General features: G+C 36.4%; 1 protein-coding gene across 2 annotated transcripts; it reads right to left on the bottom strand.

Annotated features, from left to right (window-relative positions):
- Positions 1 to 3,870: 3,870 nt before the first annotated feature.
- Positions 3,871 to 13,155, bottom strand: LOC107960389 (uncharacterized protein At1g21580). 2 transcript variants are annotated; one of them, XM_041114084.1, is made up of 10 exons: positions 8,115 to 13,155; positions 7,122 to 7,320; positions 6,887 to 7,037; positions 6,638 to 6,758; positions 6,448 to 6,522; positions 5,905 to 5,995; positions 5,550 to 5,820; positions 5,422 to 5,464; positions 5,213 to 5,349; positions 3,871 to 4,543 (listed from the first exon to the last, which is right to left on the bottom strand). In XM_041114084.1, the coding sequence occupies exons 1-10, from the start codon at positions 13,069 to 13,071 to the stop codon at positions 4,079 to 4,081; spliced, it is 6,510 nt and encodes a 2,169-aa protein (XP_040970018.1). In that variant the 5' UTR covers positions 13,072 to 13,155; the 3' UTR covers positions 3,871 to 4,078. The 2 variants fall into 2 exon arrangements, with proteins under 2 accessions (XP_040970018.1, XP_040970019.1); XM_041114085.1 differs by having other exon boundaries at positions 5,246 to 5,349.
- Positions 13,156 to 16,535: the final 3,380 nt, after the last annotated feature.

Here is a 16,535-nt window from a genome sequence, read left to right as displayed (position 1 = left end):
CATCCACATTCTTTCAGCTTCTCAGTCACCCATGTGTTTCTCTCTAAATGCCTAAGGTCCCTGTACCTTGCTTATGGCTACCAATGAGCAGACAACTTTGTCACTGCCTACCAATGTTCCTAATGGGGAGTTGCAACTACTCTTGGAAGATTATGCTGATATTTTCCAAGTCCTTCAAGGTTTTCCGCCCCGTAGGCTGTAGGATCACAGAGTCCCTTTAAAGAAACCAAAGTGGCAAAAATCCGGCCCTATCATTATCCAACTATGTAGAAGACTGAGATAGAGAAACTAATCCAAAAAATGCTTCAGGCTGGCATTATCCAAGACAACAACAGCTCTTTTGCCTCTACTATTATAATGGTTTAGAAGAAAGATGGGAGCCGGAGGCTATGTGTTGATTACAGGCAGCTCAATGAGCTAACTGTCAAAGACAAGTTCCCTATTCCAGTGATAGAGGAACTGCTTGATGAGCTTGGTCAAGCTCACTTTTTCTCCAAGCTAGATTTAAGATCAGGGTATCATCAAATCAGTATGTGGGAGCCATATATGCACAAGACATTTTTGAACTCATGAAAAGGACACTATGAATTCTTAGTCATGTCTTTTGGGTTGACTAATGCTCCCTCAATCTTTCAGGCCCTGATGAATGCAATTTTCAAGCCATCGGTCAGGAAGTCAATGCTAGTATTTTTTATGACATATTGCTTTATTCTGTCACATGGTCAAATCACTTATCACACTTGAGGGTAGTGTTGCAGTTGTTAAGGGAACACAAACTGTATGCTAAGCAAAACAAGTGTAGATTTGGTGCTTCCGAAATCGAGTACCTTAGACATGTTATCACTAAAGGTTCAGTGGCAATGGATACTTCTCAGGTTGATTGTGTTCTCAAGTGGCCCACTCCAACTTGTGCCAAAGAATTGAGGAGTTTCTTGGGTCTCTTTGGCTATTACCGTTGGTTTATTCAACATTATGACACTGTTGCCAAACCCTTAACTTAGTTGTTGAAGAAGCATGAGGCCTGGGAGTGGACTGATCTGGCTAGTGAAGCCTTTTAGAAGCTTAATGAGGCCATTTGTCAAGCACCAGTTTTGGCTCTGTTTGATTTCTTGGCTGAGTTTTGCATTGATGCTGATGCCTTTGCTCATGGTGTGGGAGTTGTATTGCACCAAAAAGGGAGGCCCTTAGCCTTTTTCAACAAGGCCCTAGGACTTAAACATCAGGCCCTTTCCAGTTATGACAAAGAAATGTTAGCAGTCCTCTTGGCAGTGAAGAAGTGGCACCCATACTTGCTTGGGAGGCGTTTTCAGATCCAGACTGACCACCAAAGTCTCAAGTTTTTGAATGAGCAATAGGCCATTACCCTTTACCAGCGAAGGTGGGTAGCTAAGATGTTGGGGTATGATTTTGTGGTCACATACAGGAAAGGAGCACTGAATGTAGTGGCAGATGCTCTTTCAAGAAGGCCTCTAGAATAGACAATTCAGTTGTTACAACTCACTGGTAGCGCAGTCATTTCTGACGTTTGGAGCAGGGCACAAGACTCTTGGCTAATGGATCCTAAGCTTCAAAAGATCTACTCAGATATCCAGCAACAGGCCTCTTTGCATCCCAAGTACTCATGGGATGACAGGGTTCTCAAAAGAAAAGGGAAGTTGGTGATTGGGGCTCTTGGTTGCCTGAGGAAGGAATTGTTTCATTTTTTTCGTACTGGTGCAGTAAGGGGCCACTCAGAAGTGCATGCTATAAGGCACAGGTTGGCTAGCCTAGTGTATTGGAAAGACTTATCTAAAGATGTCAAGTAGTGGGTAAGGGAATCTGACACATGTCGAAGGTGAAAGTATGACTATTCTGCCTCTCCTGGTTTACTCTAGCCCTTGCCCATTTCCCAACAAGCATGGACAGTAATGAGCACGGATTTCATCAAGGGTCTTCCCAGCTCAAGAGGTAAGGACACCATTTTGGTTATCATTGATAGGTTGACCAAATATGGTCATTTTGCTGCCCCATCACATCCTTTTACAGCCATGTCAATGGACTAGGAGTATTTGAATGGCATCTACAGGCTACATGGAGCCCCAGAAACCATTGTTTCAAATCGAGACAATTTTGTCAACCAATTCTGGCAAGAGTTATTCAAAAGGCTTGGGACTAAGCTACACCTCTCTACAGCTTATCATCCAAAGTATGATGGTCAGACAGAGGTCATCAACCGTTCTTTGGAGGGATACTTGATGTGTATGTGTGGTGAAAACCTAAGGGATTGGGCCTTGTGGTTGCCTTTGGTTGAATGGTGGTACAACACCACTTTCCATTCAGCCATCCAGACTACCCCTTATGTGGCCCTATATGGCCAAAGTCCACCCCACCACTTGCCTTTTATAGTTGGTTTGTCAACTGTGGATAAGGTTGATAGAAGCTTACAGCAAAGTGAGGTTGCAAGGAAGCTTCTTCAATTTCACTTAAGGAGAGCACAAGATCGAATGAAGCAGTGTTCAGACATGAAGAGGAGTGATAGGTCCTTCCAAGTGGGAGACTATGTCTACTTGAAGCTCCAACCTTACAGGCAGGCTACAGTCAGAAGGATCCTGAATCAGAAGTTGGCTCCCAAAGTTTTTGGATCTTTTGCAGTTGAAGCTAAAGTGGGGCAGGTGCCTTATCATTTGAAGCTTCCACCAGGGTCTCGCATCCATCCTACATTCAATGTTTCACAGTTGAAGAAACACATTGGGAAGGTTCCTTGCCAGGAACATCTTCCTTTCGTAGGCACTGATAGAGCCTTAGCCAAAGAACCAGTTCAAATCATTGATAGAAGGATGGTTAGAAAAGAGAATCAAACCAGCACCGAAGTCTTGGTCAAGTGGACCGATACCTTTCCTAAGAACTTCAAATGGGAATTGTGGTCGGAATTTCAGCAGAGGTTTCCCACTTTTAATCCTTGAGGAAAAGGATCTTTCGAGGGAGGGAGTAATTGATACGGAAGCTTTTGTAATTTTGATACTGTTTGAAATTCTGTTATGACTATTGCCTTACTGTTTAATACGCTGCATTTAGGGGGGATTTAAATGGTTAAAACAGTGAGTTTTATCTTTTAATGAAACGATTGTTTGTCTTTTAGTTAAACGGTGCGTTTTGGCACTGTCACAGCTGTTTCGCCGGCTGTTGTAACGGTCATGAACGCTGCTAGTTATTTCATTTTTAAGCTGAATGGAGGAGGAGGAAAAGCATTCCAATTTTCAGGCTGTTAATCGGATTTTGTTTCTCTCCCATTTCTCTCCTCTTTTTTCTGTTATCTTCTTCTTCTTGGTCGCTCGTTACAATTGTTGACGAGATTAGGAGGCCAATCTCCGGCGTTGATGTTGAGTTGGGGGAGAATCTTCGCCGCTGAATCGGAAGTCGCCAAAGCCACTGACACCAGAATTGTAATTTTCAAATGAAATATGTAGAAAAAGAAAAGGAGGGAAGAATTTTACGTAAAAAAGGCTCACAAGGGAACTGAATTAATATGAAAAGTGAATTAGATAGAAAGGAGATGAAAGCAGATCAGTGAGAATGTTGTATTCGCATCGCATCCAATAATGGTGACCGATTACCAGTTAGCATACCGTTAGTTTCATATGGGTCTACGTCGCATTCCTCCACCGTCCAACTGATTTTCCATTTCCCATAAGTTCAGTTTGAGAAAATTGTTGATCCCATCTTCTTGAATTGTTATTTAATGGTGAACTTTTTATTTAAATTTAATAATACATTTTCAATTTAAAAGTCCCCATGGATTGCTCGAGACATCAGCAAATTTCTATATGTAATATTTAAAATTTTCCTAAGCATAAGATTCTGGAAAAGAAAATTGCTGACAATGGTCAAATATATTGCTCAACTCCAATTCGTCATTTTTTATTTCTACATTTCTGTTTTGTTACAAGGTACACATGACAACATATACTATGCTGTAAAAATGCAAATTTTAAACAAAAGAGAAAAAAGATAGCCTATGGATGGATGCTAAATATTTCTCAGAAAGCTAAAAATACATAAAAAGGTTGCTCGCTCTCTCTATACAACATTTTCAATTCCTCTATTGGATGGCTAAATGCTTACCACTTGAAGATTCAGTAACCAGAAATGATTCTGTTATTTTACACTCACTCATTATACGAATGGGTTTGATTAACTCATCCAAATCTTCAGATTGTAAAACAGTCGAATCATTGTCACCAAAGCTTGTTTCGTCACAATTCGCTTGATGAAGTCCCCCCACTTCATCTTCGCTAACACCCAGGCTAATGTAATCAGAGAATTTCCCATCAAAGCAAATGTTGTCTTCCTCTAGTACCTCCTGTTGTCTTTCCGATCCCATTCTTTTCGGTTCTGAAATGTCGATACCGAAATAACGCCCACGAGCAGTATTGTGCTCCATTGACCTTTTGCTTTTCTTTGCCTTACTTCGGTTTTTGGGGTGGTGAAGCTTGCATGTAGATCCTAGGGGGCAGGACCCTGTTGCTTCAAAATTCGGACAGACATAGCTGTGCTTCTTCCGGCACTGAGAGCAGAGATACATTCCGTTTCACTTATTCAATGTTGTGGTTCGTGTGTGCATTAGAGAAGAGGGGTAGCTAAGAGAATATCAAAAATGATGGATGATCATCAGTTTATTGGACTTTCTCCTAAGAAGAGGCACTGGGAGGGGGCAAGGAATATAAATAAGGTTTTCCTTTGGTCAAACGACTATAGTTAGGTCTAGAAAGAAAACGTTAAACAGTCTAAACTTGTTAGAATTTATAATAATCATCATTAAAACTGCCTATTCAAGTCATTTTGAAGAAATTTCAAGTGAATCCATATAAACGAATATACATAGAGACACACATACACACCATAAGACTATTCTAGTAATGTTGTCATTTCGTGGGAAACATTCATGCGAATCGAAATAAAATAAATATCAGTGCAACGGTAGACAATCAGGTTACAAAGGTTTGCATACATTGAGAAAGCATATCAGAGACTACAAGTTGTGAAATATTCTCTTCTTTTTCTTTCAAAAGTTTAGAACAAAATGTTACCTTAATTTTACAAAACTCAGATTTAACCATTCTAATATTAATTAATTATTAAGACCAGTATGAGCCAACCAAACAAATTGAATATAAAGATATATCTCCATAACATGATATGAAACAGGATGTGGCATAAAATGCAAAATAATTACCAAAATAGCATTTCCAAGATGATAAGGCACTACCTCATTACCGTCAGCACAATAGCCCCTAAGAAATCCTTCGCAAGTGGAGGCATTTGGATTCACATGCACGTGTCTATAAGGACAATTTTCGTTTGTGCACAAACCTGCCAGTAATTTTGTCAGAATCTGCATATCTAAAATTAGAAAAAGAAAAGCATAATTGAGAAAGAAAACACCTTGCAGGAAATATGAACAATCAGGCATTCGTTCTGGAATGACCTGTAACATATTCAATCAAAGGTCAGATGTTAACCAAGGAGTCAACCTCCAGCAGAATGTCAAATTGACCAGAAAAGTGATGGACCTTATGAGTCAATTTGCAGTTGGGATTTGAACATAGACCCTTGAGAAATTTTGTGCATACAGAAATTTTGGAGGGATCGTGAATATAGGGACACTTTCCATCATCTTTGTTGCATTTCCCAAACCTTGTGAAAAATTGACAGTACTTGCGCTTTTTAACCAACCGTAACCTTGCAGTGTGCAAACTCCAACGAACTTTCTCACTTGCCAAAACACGAGTACGCTTCTTTGGATCTCTAACAAGCTGGTTGCCATTGCCAATTCGAACATACCTGCAGATGTCAGAGCTCATTTAAATTTTATATATTGTAGGTAATTCCGTCAAGTTTATGTTTTATATGGTAATGTTAACATACTCATCATTCCCGATGACTAGTCTCCTTGGGACATAAGACGTTTTGGTACTGTTTTCTGATTGCTGACTAGCAGAGCATGACGACGCATCATCTAAACAGAAAGTAGGTAGAGTTAAGAGAGCAGCACAAAAGCTTATCAAAAGGGAAAAAGGACATCCGCTTCAGTGCTGACAGTAGGTGCTGATCAGAAACTGAAAGAAGCAAGTTATTTAGTACAGATGTTTTTTGTTACTGTAACCAATTTTCTTTTAGAAAAAAAACACAAAATGTCACAGGCCTCATGAGATGAAGCAAGCACCAACAGGTATGCCAGCAAAACAATGGTCCTTCAATACCCAAAAGTGGTTCTTAAGAATGTTTCCAACGCACAAATATGTCATCACACCATAAGACACAGAAAGCAGCATTGAAAGGGAAGTAAACGTTTTCCAATAAGAACTTCAATCTCAATTAGGTTTGCTTAGGCACACAATGTTGGGAGTTTTTAAAAGAAAAAGAAACAAAAAGGACCTTAAATCCACTATGAGATAAATTAAGAGAAACCTGATATCCTCTGAAGGGAACGCCTAGAAGAATCCATTTTGTAGCGCACTGAACCAATGCGGAATATTCGTTCACCTAAAGAATCAAATATTCACATGAAACATACCATTGAAGCATTCTTTTCAAAATCGTACATCATGCACATTAGATAAAGTGCCATTAATTCGCTAAGTACTGTTAATTTGCCTACCTCGCCGAACTTCTGTACCATGAACCTTGTGGCAAGAGAGACCTTTTTTGCCTGTCCTAGAAACATTGCCATTTTGTTCTCTTTTCTTTCTTTCAGCTTCAGCAACTGCTAGAGTAGCTTCCTATTAAACAGTAACATAAAATTTTACAAACAAAAAAAGCCATTTTAATTCAGAAGTCAATCACTTCAGTTTTGAAGTGCAAACAATAGATGTAAGAACTCGGTCCACCAGTACATGATGCACCTTACCTCATTAGCTTTCCTTGAATGCCTTTCAATAGATTTTGACCATTTCAAACTAGAACCACCAACGCTTAACACCTTTGATTTGTGAATTGAAAATCCATTAATTGACCGTGTATAAACAGTATTTCTCTTTCTCAATAGCAGCATTTTCCTTCTGCAAAAGAAATGTATTCTTTTATTTTCTTGGACAACAGGATAAAAACAAGAAGCTCCTAAAAGTCTAAAACAAGAGTTATACCCAATTGTAGATAAAGAACTACTGTAGGAAGAAACTGAGTTCAACTTAAAGCTTCTCTTGTGTGCCATTCTTTTCCAGGGAAACAGTTGCGGGCGGACCTTCGGGTAACATAGTGAACTCCCATCATTATTTGATAACCTTGCACTATGTGGAGTCCAGACCAGAGAGAATTTGGAAGGTTTATGGGTCTTTGCTACAACTGCAAAAGGACTAGCTATTTAAGCCATCCACTAACTAATGGTCATGCCAAAACAAGTAATGGAACTTACTGCAAACAATTTCCAGAATCATCCATTTGACCAAGTTATAACTTTAATACGTAGAGGTTGATGGACACAATAAACATTTAGAGATGGCCCAAAATAAATAACTAGCAACGATAACCACAATGCAATACAAATTACTTAAAAAGATAGCTTATGAAAGATAGAAGTATGTATTGAGACTCGACAAGTTGGCAGAGGCAATATAAGTCCTTGACTATTGACAAGTTCACACGATTTTTGTCACCTGGGACTTGGAAGGGAAGCAGATGGGGAACTAAAATATAAAGTTTGATAACGACAAATATAGGCAACAAGAATTGGCGAAAGGATAGTTAATTAGGTGAAAGAAAATATTATTCAAATTTAGTATATAAATCTGTTTAGGCAGTCTTCAGATAGCCATCTCTCACAATTGTTAGTGCAAAAAGTTCCGACACAAGTATATTTGTCCAAATCGATACTAGCATCAGTCTGGTCTGACTCCATAGCATTGGAAAAGTGAAAAACAACCTAGAATTGCAAGTGATACAGAAAATAAGCATAAACATTACAGCCAACAGATACGAAGAGGAGAATAATGACGAAAGAAGACATGTTTTAATGCTTCGCAGATAAAATTAAGCAAAATAAGTCATAAAAGGCCAAGCAATGTCTAAAAGCCAAAAGTTCAATGTAGTATTTTGCCAGGCGTCAATGCTCTGATAACAGAATGCTCATAAGTGCATACCTTTATTGGATCTTCTCTTACCAAAAGTTCTACTGGAAATAACCTTAGCAGCTATTTCTCTCACTGAGTTGGAGATGTCATCAGACGAGGTAACTGCCTGCTTCATATGACTCTCAAGGGCAGTCCTAATTAGCTGATTTTTTCTTTTCTTGTAATAGCCATCAGAGGAAGCAGAAAGGGATTGGTTCTTATCAACATCAACGATAGAGGTATGATCAGAATCTGCAGTTGCAACCAATTGATTTGATTTAGGCTTTACATATGTCACCCTCTTTTCATTTGAAGGAACCAAGCCACTTTCATTTTGCTCATTCAAGACTTCCAAACAAGCTGAACCATTTCTGTTTAGTGTTTCTAAAGTCTTCGGTCCATCCTCTGGGGATTTGAGCTCATCATTTATTTCCATAGAACTTGGACGATTTGTTGTAGTTTCATTGAAATCACTAGCAGAAGGCTCTGCTAAAGGGGAAGATGTACACTCTCCTGATGAATTAGAAATATGCTTTGGTACTTTGGTGACAATCGATAATGGGGGTGTTGTGGGCCTCTCAAAAATGGTATTTGCACCTGCTGTTCTCAAGTCAACAGCATCAGCTCTATTGTTTGGTCCTGTACCCTTCTTCACTTCATCCACTATCCCAGACTTAAGCCGGTAAACCGATGAACTCAAAGAATGAGAACCCAGGGGACGAGCAGGGACTGGTGTAGGTTTTCTAACAAGACTGTTACCTTTACGAATGTAAGTCGGCATCTGCCTTCGCATAGGATTGGCACTTAAGGAAGGTTTGTTTCCTGATAAAGGATAGGCAGAAGAATTATCAGTTCGATGCCATGTCCGGGGCTTTGTGATTTTGGTAGAAGATGTAGCATTCTTGGAAGCAGAAGAAACAAATGAAGAACGAGTAGGATAACTCTTGGGAACAACATGACTAAGCTGTGGTTTCCTCCCCTGTGTTTCTCCACTAAGGAAATTGAGGGAAATGGTACTTTCAGAATCATACGATGGCAACAAACCTGCCTTCCCAGCACTTGATTGATTGGTTTGAATTACATCATTTGACTTCAAAATAGTTTTGCTATGCTGTGGATCTGACACATGGGCAGATGAGTTGCAAGAACCTTCAATTACAGGCTCATCATATGAAAGTGTTTCATTGTCATAAGTCTTCTCTTCTGAATTAAAAAGATGTCCTTTGCAAGTTGATGTGCTTAAAACTAGGTTACTGAGAGAACCGACATCACAAAGTATATCAGGTGCAGGCATAGCTTCATCATTGGAGTTGGTTGCAGACACTTCATTAGCATCAACAACAGAAATCAAAGAGTTTGAGGTGGAAGGTAAATCATCCTTCAGAGGAAGATGATTGTCATCATCTGCATCTATTCCATTTAACCTTTTATCCAAGCCGAAAGACACATGTTCTGGAATAATTCTGCATTGAGTTACTTCACTAGAAATGATATTTCGCTCTTCTGAAGTATCAACAAGCACTTTCCCCCTGTCATCACCTTCAATATCCATAGCATCACTTTGATGGTTACTTATAGCAGAAACTGGTGTTCCAGTTGAAAACTGCTCACCTCCCAACTCTAATGGATGAAAGCATGGGGAACTTGGAGCAACTGACTCAGCAAAAGCTGAAGGATCAATCTTTGGGGGATTGCCCCTGCAGGCATCACTAAAAGATCCAACATCCTCAGAAGGTCCAGCTGCTGAACCATTTACATGCAACAAATCAATCCCCTCTGCATGAAGATCGTCTGTACTAGATACTTTAACAGTACTAGATACTTTAACTTCTGGTTCCAATTGCAGTAGGTCATCAGTAAAGTTAGAAGGTATTTGTGCAGCAGATTTAAAGATATCAGAAACTACAACACTCTTTCTGATTACAGGTGATGTCAAACTAGAACTGGAGGTAGAGATTTTTCTCTTTTTCTTCTCAGGAGACTTTCCATCTGCACTACCACCAATCTCTGGAAAGGTATTATTTGAACTGCTCCCCTGCAAAATACTATCTTTATCTCTAGAATGCCGTAAACCAACATCAAGCAACCCAATAGCACCAACCATAGGTTCAGCAGGATTCAAATCTATTTCAGATGCACATATGGTACTGTCCACACAATTTGCAGAGGTAAGCACATCTGCAGATCCTACAGAAATGCTTGCAAGTGCTGAGCTTGACAAATCTAGTTCACTAATGCCAACTTTTCGTTTATGGATGTTAGCTGCATATTTATCTCTGCATTCTACTGATTCCACAGCATTGGGGATTCCTGTGCCAGAAAACCCGAGAGATAGCACTAAATCATGGCCTATCTCATGGTTCCTCTCCCCTGTATTAACATAAACAATATCAGGAGTGCTGGTTGTACTTTTGTCATGGTTGAAGCAATCTCCATAAATGGAACCACTGCTAACATAAGTTTCCTCCATACATGGCAGAAGGGGCATTTTATCACTTCCGACTGAACAATTAGCTTCAGGTAATCCCCCATTAGCACGATCCTCAACTACTGGACTGGAAGGAGTTGTACAAACATGCCTGCTACCGGAATTGGCATCGCCAATGTCACAAACAATATTTTTCTCCAGAGAGCTAGATGAACCACAGTCAAAACCTGTGGAGATAGGCATTGCAACAGAAGAACTACCTATATCTACAATACCCCCATGAGCTTTGATGTCCTCTGATCTTGACAAACCATAATTAATGTTATTTTCATTATGGTAAAACCGTGTGTTTAGATCCTCAACACCAAAACTGCCAGATGTAATAGTCTCATTTGGTTTTTCAGTATGATCCACCTTGATATTTGAAATGATATGCAGACCAGGGACAGAATTACCAGCATTAGTAGAACCCTGATCAACATTGGTCTCTCCCTGACTTGAAGAATTCAAAGCAACAGTTGAGATGTTTCTCTTTCTCTTAATCTTAGGGAAAACTGAACTACCAGGATCAACATCAGTGGAAACCTTCTTTGAGCCTGTGCCTTTTGACGCTTCATTCACTTTGTCATCTTCAAGAATCAGAGCTGATTCCTGAGGAGAACACTCTGAATCAACACCCTGCACTGAATCCCCAGAGGCAGAAGCAACTTTCATTTTAAGAGGCAAAACACATTTTTCAGCCACAGGGGTAGCAGATGCGCGTTGAATAGAGATATCTGTCTTAACAAGTTGATCACCCTTCTTTGCTAATTCAGAATTTCCCAGATTCGACGGAGAACTAACAACCTTTTTCACCACTTTCCTCACAATTATTTTCTTCTTGTTAGCCTTGAGGGAGGATGATTTACCAACAGAAGCAGTGGTTTTATCTGAAACAGTGCTCTTAACAGTCCCTCCCACTTTATTCTCTCCAACCGAAATGTTGACACTGCTAGAACTAGTTTCCACACCACCATCTCCCTTACTACCAATACAAGGAATAATACCTTTCCCCTCTAATGGTCTCAGTTTCTTGTCAGAATTGGGAGCATCTTCAGTTACAGTAACCTTAGGAGACTTTTTGACCTTGCCCTTTCTAAGGAAAACCTTGGTTCCTTTTGAGCAAGGCTTTCTAATGCCATCCTGAGCTTTACCAGTATCAGAAGATTTGATTTTTCCCTCAGACTGCTTAGAGTCCACAGACCCAGAACCACTCTTTACAGCAGAAGTGGAACCACCTAATTTTGCAGTACTCTCACTGCCCTTATTAGGTTGAGCACTCGAACTAACAATATCAAATGTTGTAAGTTTCCTAATTTTGGTGTTCCTAGGCATCAAATTCGAATCAAAATTTGGAGCAGGACTAGAAGTCACAATTGCCTTTGCCACCAAAGAATTTGATTTGAAAGACACATCAAGCTCTACAGGGGTACCTTCTCTCTTTTTTTCATCCATCCCATGATCCGACTGTAAGACCGAATCTTTTCCTCTAAAAGTACCAGTTTTCCCCTCATTATGATAACCCAAGTAATGTGATCTCTCATCTTCCCTACTCCTATGACTCGGTTTCACCTTCTGAATCCTAAGTAAAGCACTCTTCTTCTGTATTTGCTTCCGTGGAGTGCGATTAAATTCATGGTTACCCTCTCTACCACTTCCCTTATCACTAAACCTCTCTGCTTCTGGATCACAATAATCATTTTTTCTCGAAAAAACTCTCATCTCATCTCTTTCATTTATCTCATCATTTCCACTTTCAATCAACGGCTCACGCAAACGCGATCCCCATCTAATATTTTCAGTAGCCTCATGATCAAATCTTGAATTATTCGAATTGGATTCAAATCCAATTGAAACAATCCCAAAATCCCTAGAAGATCTATCAGAAATCCACCGATCATTGTGAACCCTACCCTCTCTTTCTCTCTGATTCAGCTCTAGATCTCTAAACCTAGAAGTTCCCTCTAAATCATGCATAAACCTATCAATAACAGGAGAGGCGGGTCTCCGATCAAACTGATGATAAAGGGCCTCCCGATCCAAATTGGAAACCGGATGGGGCCTCGGTACCCGATTTTCAGGCCAGTAATCAGGGCGGGTATCGAATTCGGGTAGACGCCGTTGAGGGACATCGTGGAATTGGTGGGAAACATGGGTAGCCTTAGGGTTAGAAATGAAATTGGAACTGGAAGAGTATTGAGGATGATGAGGGTTGTAAGGCGGATGATTAGAATACTGCTGTCGCGGAAGAGGAGGGGGTGGGGCAGGAAGAGGTTGGTAAGTTTGCTGTTGATTTTGTTGGGGTAGAGGAGGAGGAGGAGGAGGAGGCCGAATTTGTGGAGGAAGGTGGTGGCGGGAAGGGTGGAGGTTGGTAGGACTCTGTTGATAGGGAGGTAGAGGCTGAGGGGGAGGGCGATGAGGGTGAAGAGGAGCAGTTGGAGAGAAAGGGACGTACCTGGGGTGGTTGGCGTGGTGGTTGTGGTTGTGGTGGTGGTGGTGGATGTAGGAGGGAGGATCCATTGTCGGCTGGATTGGACTTTAGCCTTCTGATATTTCTGACTTGGCTATTAAGCATTCACTATTATTTTTCTTTGTGGCACCACACTTTTTATAATTACAAAATATAATTTGATTTATAATATAAAATATATTCCTATCTTTGAATATACTCAAACATAATAAAATTTAAATCACAACAAATATATATTAAAAATCATATTTATATTAATTATTAAGTCTTTTACTGAGTTAATAACACTCATTAATTAAATCCCAACACAATTAAAATATTATCAAAAACTCATTTTATTTTTCAAATAAGTTATATAATTATGTAAGATTTGAGCCATATTTTCATTTACTATTTGAACTAAAGAATTTTTATTTTAAATGAAATTTTAATAAATATATTTCTTATATAAATGTTTATATATTTGTTTATCTATATTATTTATTAAACATTTTATTAAGTTGATATCACCCATCAACCGAGTCTCAACTCAATTGGAGAATTACAAAAAATTATTTTATTTTTCAAGTTCTAAAAATATAAAAAGACAAAAACAACAACCTAATCATATAACTCACATGGAAAATAAAATGGCATTGTGGTAATAAATAACTTACTTGGAAAATAAAATGACATTTTATTATTTGATAGATTACTCCAATTCAATAAAAGGCTTAATAAAATAGTATAGATCATTGAGGCATAAGAATTTATTTGGCTCTTCAGTTTTATAAAAAAGTCATTTTACTCATCTATTTAATTTTTCGTCTTTTTAGCCCTTAAACTTGCATTTTTTATCAAATCATCTTAAAATGAATGAAAAATCAACATTTTTTTTTTACTTTACTAACATTGCATATACGTAGGTTTGTCACATAGATGACTACTCTTCATTTAATTAAAATTTTAAATTTTAAAAATAAAATATATATAAAAACTATTTTTAAAATAAAATTTTTTTAAATTATAAAAATTAATTAAATATTTACATGTTATTTACGTGACAATCTACATATATGCCATGTTAACAAAGTTAACAAACTGTTAATTTTTCTATCCATTAAATAATTTGACAAAAAATTGCAAGTTTAAGGGGTTAAAAGAGACGAAAAATTAAATAGATAGCTAAAATAATTTTTTATTATTTATTATATGTTATTTTAAAAATTACAAGTGATACATTTTATTATTTATTATATGTTATTTTTAAACACATATTTATGTTATGAATACGTTATTTCTACACACGTACACATATTTAATAAATGTAATTGCAAAATATTTATAACTAGATTGTTTTATTAATAATAATAATAAATAGATAAGAATTGTAAATTAAAAGTTTAGTTTTTTTTACAAATTAGAAGATAATTAAACTCCAATACAACTTCTCTTCAAAAAAAAATAATAATAAATCTCTATGATACATATAAAATTCCATTCAAAATTTATTATCCTATTTGACTTGATGAAAATTTTATTTAATTATTATATCTCACAAACTTTGTTATTTACGTGATATTTATTACAAACACAAATAGTTATATTTATTTAAATAAAAATAATAAAAATTAGATTTAAATAATAAAAATTAGATTTTTAAATATATAAAAATAAAAAAAATTATATATAATTTCATCAAATCAAATTTTTATATAATATAATAAATTAAATTTATTAATAATTTTGACTTATATTAAAATAATATACCAAATTTAGGTAAAAGAGGGGGAAATTGAACGTTGAGTAAATTTTATGTTATGTATATCTTAATTTCTAATCAATACAATGGATCCAATTATGGATAGCAAATAAAATCCAGTTTGATTCAACATCAAGGGTTGAATTATTTATTGAAGCAGGGATTATGTTATATTGATATATGCAGATTAATTTTTTTTATCTTTTTGATGATTATTTCATTATTTAATGTCCAACACCAATACTTTTAATATTGTGATACCAAAACACTTTTTATGCTTATTGTATTTGGAGTAAGGTAGTCAATATTGTATCAGTAAGTATTATTTTTAACCGGTATTAATATATTTTAGTATATCGTTTTGGATTTATCAATATTTTAATTGCTGAAATTATTTTTAATTATTATTAAATTTAATATATTAAAATAAATTAAAAAATATTTTGAACTCGTTGAAAAATTGTTTTGGACTATGACGTAAATTATGTAGATGGATTTTTAGCCTAATATTTTTGGCACTTACTTTTTAAATCCCAGCACAATTCTTTATTATTATTTTTTTTTGGTTGTGTCGTTTCTTACCTTTGCCATAGCTTCCGTCTGCTTCTCTTATATTTTGTTTTTCTTCCTCATGTCTGCGGCAGGTAAGATTGTTGATGCATGGTCATTTTTCATCATGGTGAGTAATGAGAACCAACTCCGATCAATCATTGTCGTTGTTTCCAGATTTGAGAAAAGATTATATGAAACATCATTTCTGTTCTTTTTCAATAGGAGAATTATAAATTAGATTTTAATGTAGAATTACATTTTCATATAATCCCTTCTTCTTAGGCAAAAAAAAGACACCGCATAAACAAAATAATTTTATCTTAATACTGCTAGGTACCTTAAATTCCGACAGAACGGACAAAATTAGCCGGAACAAAGCGAAACAACCAATACTGAACAAAATTTGAAGCGAAAAGAAATATCTGGATGAGTGTCCCAATTTCTTACTAGAACGGAATATTCTAGTCGGTAAGGGCAGTACCGGTATGGAATTAACTTCTATGGTTTGGAGTATTAGCTTATTCATGGCAAAAAGAAAAACTAGGCTGCTATTAGTTGTTCCAATTTTTTTTTTAATTTTATTCTCAATCTGCAAATTGTGTTATGTATATTCGCTTTTTCCTTTGTAATAGGTCATACACGTGTGCTACCACAAAGTAAATATTTAGATTTTCATTTGTTGTAAAAAATTTTTAGACGACTGAGTATTAAGTTAATTTCAAGCCATAAATACGATATATGAATATATCTACATTGTAATAAAAAAAATTTACAAAATGCGCATATTCAAAATCTTGAGTTAATATGTAAAATGTTTTTTCGAATGTATCCATGTATTAGATTTGATCAAAACATCAGAAATCATACCTTGTGGATCAATACAAACATTTTGTTAATGAAAAAGATTACTGAAAATTATTATTAAATGTTTAGTTCAAATATTTGTTAATAATAAAAAATATTAAAATACATTAATATCAGCTTTTATTTACTAAGAGTAATTTGATAAAGTAACATTACACCAAATATATTAACTTTTCTAAGATTTTAATCCATACTTTCTAATGTAAATAAATTTGTTGTAAGATAATTTTATTAGTAATGAAATTCACATCAATCATATTTTATTGGAATTATAATATAGAAAAGTTACATAAACAATTTCATTTCATATTATTCAACTCAGAGTAAATTTAAATTACCTTTCTCATTAAGTAACAC

The sequence above is a fragment of the Gossypium hirsutum genome, chromosome A05 (genome assembly GCF_007990345.1).
Source record: "Gossypium hirsutum isolate 1008001.06 chromosome A05, Gossypium_hirsutum_v2.1, whole genome shotgun sequence".
In the NCBI taxonomy this organism is placed as follows: Eukaryota; Viridiplantae; Streptophyta; class Magnoliopsida; order Malvales; family Malvaceae; genus Gossypium; species Gossypium hirsutum.
This window is presented reverse-complemented; position numbering and strand designations above follow the sequence as displayed.

Excerpts from the sequence above, each read along its gene's own strand:
- LOC107960389 (XM_041114084.1), bottom strand. The coding sequence starts at position 13,071 with ATGGATCCTCCCTCCTACATCCACCACCACCACCACAACCACAACCAC. Across the intron at positions 6,523-6,637 it reads TGGTACAGAAGTTCGGCGAG|GTGAACGAATATTCCGCATT; the intron begins GTAGGCAAATTA and ends TTGATTCTTTAG. Across the intron at positions 5,821-5,904 it reads CTAGTCATCGGGAATGATGA|GTATGTTCGAATTGGCAATG; the intron begins GTATGTTAACAT and ends TGACATCTGCAG.